Source organism: Macrosteles quadrilineatus, unplaced genomic scaffold, assembly GCF_028750875.1.
Source record: "Macrosteles quadrilineatus isolate MER2022 unplaced genomic scaffold, UCM_ALF_1.0 Scaffold_3__2_contigs__length_128488019, whole genome shotgun sequence".
NCBI classification, from domain to species: domain Eukaryota; kingdom Metazoa; phylum Arthropoda; class Insecta; order Hemiptera; family Cicadellidae; genus Macrosteles; species Macrosteles quadrilineatus.
Genome location: NW_026542596.1, coordinates 26,605,816 through 26,612,927, shown reverse-complemented (window position 1 = coordinate 26,612,927; position 7,112 = coordinate 26,605,816). Strand labels below are relative to the sequence as shown.

Sequence of the window (7,112 nt, the reverse complement as noted above, 5' to 3'; positions counted from 1 at the left end):
TATACGATAGTCGATAGAGCTGATCAATATCAACATTTTGTTCTTCTTTCGGGTGGTTTTTTAGAATTAAGTATAATTTTACGTAAATTGATTGATATTGGAACTTAATTTAGTATAATTAACCACCTTATGTAAGATTTATATGATTTTAACAATGTTTTATAGCATTAAACGCAAATATCAACATTTAGGGTAATTTTTAGGGTAACTCAAAGTAGATTTAGGGTAATTTAGGGTAATTTTAGCCCGCCTTTAGGGTAAAATCACAACAACGTGGTGGCAACACTGATCGTTTATTTATTTGGTATTCTAACTTATTTGTTACTGAAGTTGTATCAATATCAGGATGATAGGCCTGCTGAAAAAGGTGACTGTGAAGTAACCGTGGGATACTGGGATAAAATCCTAACGGTTAGCCCAACTAGCCATAAAGAATCTTGTAGCCTATTTCAGATCTTTGTTATTGTTTACAAAGTTACAAAAAGGTAAATGATAGCTAAGAAAACATAGGCCTAAGTTAAGTTATTTTAAAATTAATGAACCAAAGAGTCATTTCTTTGCTGTAAATAATAGGCCTACAAAGTATTTTCAATAACTTAAGTTAGTCAATTTGAAAGTTTTGGACCTAGGCCTAAGTTAGGTTCAAAGTAGGCTACAATCTTATTCCAGATTAGCCTAAGTTAAGTTAACTTACCTAGCCTAAACCTTAGTGCTTAGCCTAATATTTAAAAGGTAACATTGCCTGGTTCTATTATCTCGAAGGAGTAGTGATTAGCATTGATAGGTCAACGGTAATTGTTGCAGAGAGGGTGACCAAGAGTAGGCTACCTACTAAAGTACGGTAATTTGTGAGTGAAAATTTAAAAACGTACGTTTTCATATCCCTGGCCTTTTACTTCGTAAACTTAGATAACTTACTGGATTTGTAGTTTTTTATTATGTGTTTTAATTTTTTTTGGGACGGGGGCAACATGTTGAAACACACATTTATTTGGTTTTAAATAGGTTCTAAGTTGGGTATTTTTTTTGTATTTTTAAAGTCTCGAAATTCACGACCATGACGTGTCCCTGGGTACATTTTCCAACTTTCACACTGTTTTTAGACTTACAAATAGTTTTTAAACTTTAATAATTGTTTAATAGTTGTTAAACTTACAAAAAAGCATATTATAATTTTATTGTCATTGCAAACTGACTACCATGACAAAGTAAGTCTGTCCCTCGATTTGGCGTCCCGACCATTTGGGAAAAATTTTCAACCTTGGAGCACAACAGTGGCAAGCCTGGCGTCGATTGCGTCAGTTTGTTTTAGAGAGTTTTAGTTCGGGGTGTACGTCAAGTTAGTAGTGCCGGTCGTTTTGAGTTGAAAGGAGGAATTATAAGATCAATAAAGGCAAGTTTGTGTTTTTTGTAATTTTGGTGTGTCCATGACCGTAAGCAGTCATTCGATGAAGTAGACACAGTGTTAATTTTTGTTTATGATATTTCAATTGCTAGATTAACCTAGAAGTCCACTTTGTATCCTCGAAAATGAGGTGCAGGGCTACCGCCAGAACAGAGCCAAATAACACGTAATGTCACGACCATCGCGGGTTTTTCACGACCAATCCAGCCTTATGGATTATACTGTGTTTGGTCGTGACAATAACTTAAATAAATATCTTTGTAAATTGAACAGTTTAGTTCAATTGAAACACATTTTATCATAACTAGCCTATCAGTATAATTGAAGGATTGTTTAGAAATATTTAGATTATTCCAGACAATTCACAACCGTACCGCTTGTCCCTGAACATCACGTTTATGTTTCTATCATAAAAATTTCAAAAATTAAAATATCATGATATTTCAATGTTTTATACACAAAAGAAGCACGCCTCTATAAAAACAACGATTTTTCAGGTCTCAGGTAGGGTAAGTTTTTTCTGAGTTATACAAACTTAAGATTTTATTGGCTTTTTTTCAATTTTTTTGAGTTTCAGTGAATTTCCCTATTACCGTAGGTCTCATGGTAAGACCTAGGCCCGGGACCGATTTACTTTTTCATTTCGATGTCCCCAGAGGCCAAAAACACCATTCGTTGAAATTTTTATAGGTATCTTACTAATATTATAAATGTGAAAGTTTGTGTGTTTGTTTGTTTGTTTGTTTGTTTGAAGTTCAATCACGCATAAACCACTGGACGGATTGGGCTGAAATTTGGCATGATGATAGCTTACATTCCCGATTAACATATAGGCATATTCTTATCTCAAAAATCCTTTCGGGCTCCGCCCCAGTGGCTCTGTAATTTCCCATGTTAACCTTATGAGTACCTATTCATATTTAGGAATTATTAAAGAATTTAGTCAGCTGTTTCAACTAAAAAAGTTGGTTCTATGATATGGAAAAGCATTAAAAAGTTATAAGATTTACCAACAGAGTGCAGCACTATATTTTTTTTGCATTTATGAAAGCAGCTAATTTGATCTAAGCAGCAACAAAAAACTGTGTTTCGCAATGAGAACTGTCAAAGTAGGATTGTTTACAGTTATGTTTATGTTTTTCATTTCATGAATAATTTGTGATATTTTGTGAATTATTGATAATTTATTTTTCTCTATTGTTTAGGTGAAGTGGTAGAACATTATGGCTATAGTAGATGTGTAATACTATAGAATACTGTAAATTTAAAAAAGCAAATTTTATCAAACTGTGTCCTCCCTTATTGCAAACGCATAGCTTGAGTATAACTGCAATAAGTATTTTATACTTATATTCCAACCCCGTACGAAGGACGGGTACTCTGCTAGTATCTATATATATAGATATATGTGATCTATATATGTGTGTCCATCACCGATAACTTGAGTAATTTTTGTCCGATTTTTATAAAATTTGGTTTGAAGGTGTAAGGCGGAATAAATTCGAATGAGTTCGCGAACCAGCATGATCGGAATATGGGAACGGGGGTTTATGGGGGGGGTTTTATGGGGTAAAAATAGGGTTTTCCCATTTTTGACCCTAAAAACACAAAATTTCACAATTTCTTTCTAAACCATTTTGTAGAGCATAAAAAAACAAAATTTAGTATATTGAAGCATTATTATGTGCCTAATTGTTACGGAGAAAATTAAAAAAAATTGTAATTTTAAAATTCCCATGTTATTCTTATGGAGGATAAGTCAACTGTTTTTGCTTGTTTATAAACACATTTTGATCAAATTTAGAAAATACATTAATTTCTTACTAAAACATAGTACCATTAAACATTTTACATAAAAAAAAATTTTTTTACCCTCCCTGTTGCAGCAAACCTAAATACTCATTAAACTAATTCTGTTTAAATAGGGAATAAATGTGATATTTTTAAGGAGACATTTTAGTTTAAATCCGATCAGGCAAATGGAAATTCGCTAAGTCTGCAGGTTTGCTGCGGCGGGGGTATATTTTTATTTTTTCCTAGAGACCAAATATACTTAAAGCTTAGTGAGCTGTTTATTTTATAATGGCCATAAAAGTAAATTAATTTATAGCAAAACATAGTTATAAAAATAATATTAACTATTTTTATTATTCAGTTTTAAGTCTGTGATGGTCGTGACAAAATTTCGTGTGTTTCCTTCAAAGATGCTCTATAAATAAAAAATCACCAAAGATATTGCGTTATCATGGACATTTTATGATACTTCAAATGTCAATAAAATTAAAAAAATAAAAAAAGTTTCAAAAAACGGGAATTTAAAAATTTTAACACGTTTGCTACTGAACGTCGCATATATGCGACGCCGCGGTCATTGCCACAGACCGAGGTATACATTTGAATCTTACGCATAGACCGGCTGTCACTTGGTTAACAGTACACACAGACCACGGGCGAAAACCTGTAAAACAACGATCATTTACATTGTAATAGGCCCTACGCTACAGTCGTGTTTGTAAATAATTTATTCTTGTTTTTTTTGTATTTTGTATAACCTTTTGTAATGTTGCATATTTGCGACGCCAGGTCTACAGCAAAGACAACAGCCTAGTGAAAATTATCATAGTTTTCTTGAAATAGACCAAACGTCGCATATATGCGACAGTCCATTTTTGTTTGTGTTTTGAGGTGAAAGTAAGTAAACAAAACAGATCATTCAAGAACAGTTTAAGTATAACTGAACAAATATAAAAGCTACATAGGATAATGCAGCATACATACTGCATACATACATACAGTAATGCAGAAAAGTAAAGACCAGTTTTTTCAACTATCATTATGACTCAAATTCCTAAACGACATGGTATTATCACTCAGTCGTGGTTAGGCGCTCACAACGATTGCGTGAGAAGAGAAATAACCTTGAAAACGCCGCACGTTGATTTTGGTGCGGCGAAACGTCGGTGTTGGGAACTTAAGTCTGAAATTTTAAATTTAGTTTTATTTTTATTTTTGTATATTTTTATGTGTAATGAACTGTGTTGATTGTGATTTGACAAGGACTGCGTTCCCGTGATTCCAATAAGGTGAGTGATGCCCAAAATAAAATTATCATTATGATGTCACCAATCATCATATCCACAGACCGAGCGACGCAGTTGTGCGTCAGACATCTCTGTAGACCACTGCAGGGAATTCAGTGCCTTCAAATAGTCCGTTACAAAGATATAAGCATTTTAATAACATTATAACCCCGACGCAAATATGCGACAGCTGTGAATGGAAAATTTTGTACTATTGCAGTAGCGAACGTGTTAAAAGTGCTTTTCATGAAAACGTACATTTTAAAATTTTCACTCTTACACAGAGGATACACGTCTGGTAACCGGACGTGGATTAGGCATCTGGCAGTGACGTCCCCGGGTTGTGGGGCCCCGGAACGCCAATACCACAACAATACAAGGTATATCCATAGGTGTTCGTGGTGTAAGTTCGTGGTGGATAGAGTGCTCGGCTGATATGCAAGAAATCCCTGGTTCGAATCCCATCGGTAACTTTAACTTTTTGTCAAAGATTTATCATTACTTTGAATGCCATTTCTTCTTAACTGTACCTACATCTTTTGTTTGAATTTTTTGCATTTATAATTTTGTTTTACAAACAGAATTTAACCTTCATTCGATTTTTTATTATCATCAAGTTTTGTTGGTTAGGTTAGGTTATGACAGTATCTGCCAGACGCCTAATCCACGTCCGGTTACCCGACGAGTATCCTCTGCGATGTATATACCATTAGAAACTATATTTTTACCTGAAAACAATGGTGCAAATATTTTTATGCTGTCACAAAAACTGAATTAACTATGATTTTTTAAATTTTATTTTAATGTTATAAGTTATTAGGAACGTTAAATCTGCACTTCAATGTTTACATTGTAAAATAGAAGTTAAGAGCCCAAGTCACATTTATTGATTGATTCCTTGGATCCTAGTTGCTAGTTTAAACTCATAAAACAATAACTTAGGCCTAGTATGATTTTTGAAGATTAATCAATAATTGCAAAACAAAAAAGAAAATTTCCAATTCCACAGTGCCATACGTTATATTTCAGTTAAGTTACAATCCCATTGGTATTTCAAAATATATTTTGAGATGGTAATTAATTAACCCAGTGACTGTGTGAAATTAACATTGCTCTTATGGCGAGCAAATCCAAGGTGGCCGTCCCGTCAGCTTTCTAGGACTCTCTTGAAAAACAATTATTAAATCACAAAGGAAATTTCTAATCTCACAGTGTCCTAAATATTTAAACTACAATCACTTTGGTAACTTATTTGAACAAAAAATAATTTTTAGAAGGTAGGTAAATAACTCTTTAGTGATTGTTTGAAATCAATCCAAGTTGGCTGCCAGTGTCACCCCCCAAGAACTTAAAACAAACAAGTTGAAGGCATTCTGGTGAGACAAGGCTTGTTATTTGGTCTCCATAAACATTTACAGTTTTACTCTAACTTATTTTATTTTAGGTAACTTACCGCAAGATGTCAACTATTTTACTGGAAGATATGTAATTAAAATATGAGTCGACAGGAAACTGAGATTGAAAATGATGACAAATTCATCAACCTTCTATGGGATGACATCCTGTTTGTCAAGATATTGCCTGCTCTCTCCATAAAAGAGTTATTCATTTTAAGAAGTCTATCTACAAAATACAAGCATCTCATTGATTCATTTTTTAGTCAGATGAAATATTTGAATCTTAGCAAATATGGCAATTTGTTTGGCGTGGAAGCTTTCAAGGTAACATTTCCATTTTACCTGACAGCTCATACAGTGTAACTTAAGCCTGATTCACACAAGTGACATATCTAGCTGCTAGGCAGTGACAAGGTCCCAGGCACAAAGTAACGGACCACAGCCCTAGAGCCGTTCACACAAGCTTGTGGGAGCGACGAGCGAGCTTGTTATCGCAAACTACCGCCAGGGTTCCTAGATTGTTGCTACTTTCTATGGCTAGCTAGTTACTAGCTCTGCAGTGTAGCAATACCCCATATAAAATTATTGTGTTATACATGTAACTGTTTGTTGCGCTGCAGCTCGCATACTTGCCTCTATCGATGCTCATTCATTAGTGTCACGCCTGCGATATAGTCGGTGGACTTGTCACTCGTGTGAACTGGTATAGTCACAACCAGTCAGCTAGATGTGTTGCTCATATGAATCTGACCATGTAGTGTGGCAATATGATACTGGGAAGTCCTGCCTATTGGCTTTTGGAAAAAAATATTTTAATTTACGCTTAGAAAACCTTTTAAGCTCTACATAAAATTACCTTTCTATTGGCTAACACCTTTACTACAGCCTACCTTTAAATTATATTTCAGAACTGACAAGTTCTGTGTACATACATGCTACTTGAAAAGTTAGTTACAGTACCTACTGTTTTTACAAAATAAAACAAAATGTTACTTTGAAAAGTTACATTCATACTATCTCTACCAGGGGGAGCAAGCTGGTGTAGTGGTTAGAGCACGGGATTTCGGTCCATGAGGTCCCGTATTCAAATCCCGCCAAATCACCAATGAATTTTATCTAAGTGATAATGCTGCAATCCCTAGGTCTAGCCTGAAGTAATGTGAAAAACAATCCCGGGCTCGCACCTAGCGTCCTACGACAAAAAACATACCCCTGCCGCAGCAAACCTAC

General features: G+C 34.5%; 1 protein-coding gene across 1 annotated transcript in view; it reads left to right on the top strand.

Annotated features, from left to right (window-relative positions):
• Positions 1-302: 302 nt before the first annotated feature.
• The window catches only part of LOC128989862 (F-box/LRR-repeat protein 15), a 30,923-nt gene continuing 24,113 nt past the window's right edge, over positions 303-7,112 (top strand). Inside the window, exons 1-2 of the mRNA XM_054411951.1 lie at positions 303-485; positions 5,930-6,206. Coding sequence (XP_054267926.1) covers positions 5,982-6,206 — 225 coding nt within the window. The 5' untranslated portion in view covers positions 303-485; positions 5,930-5,981. The remainder of the gene's footprint in view (positions 486-5,929; positions 6,207-7,112) is intronic.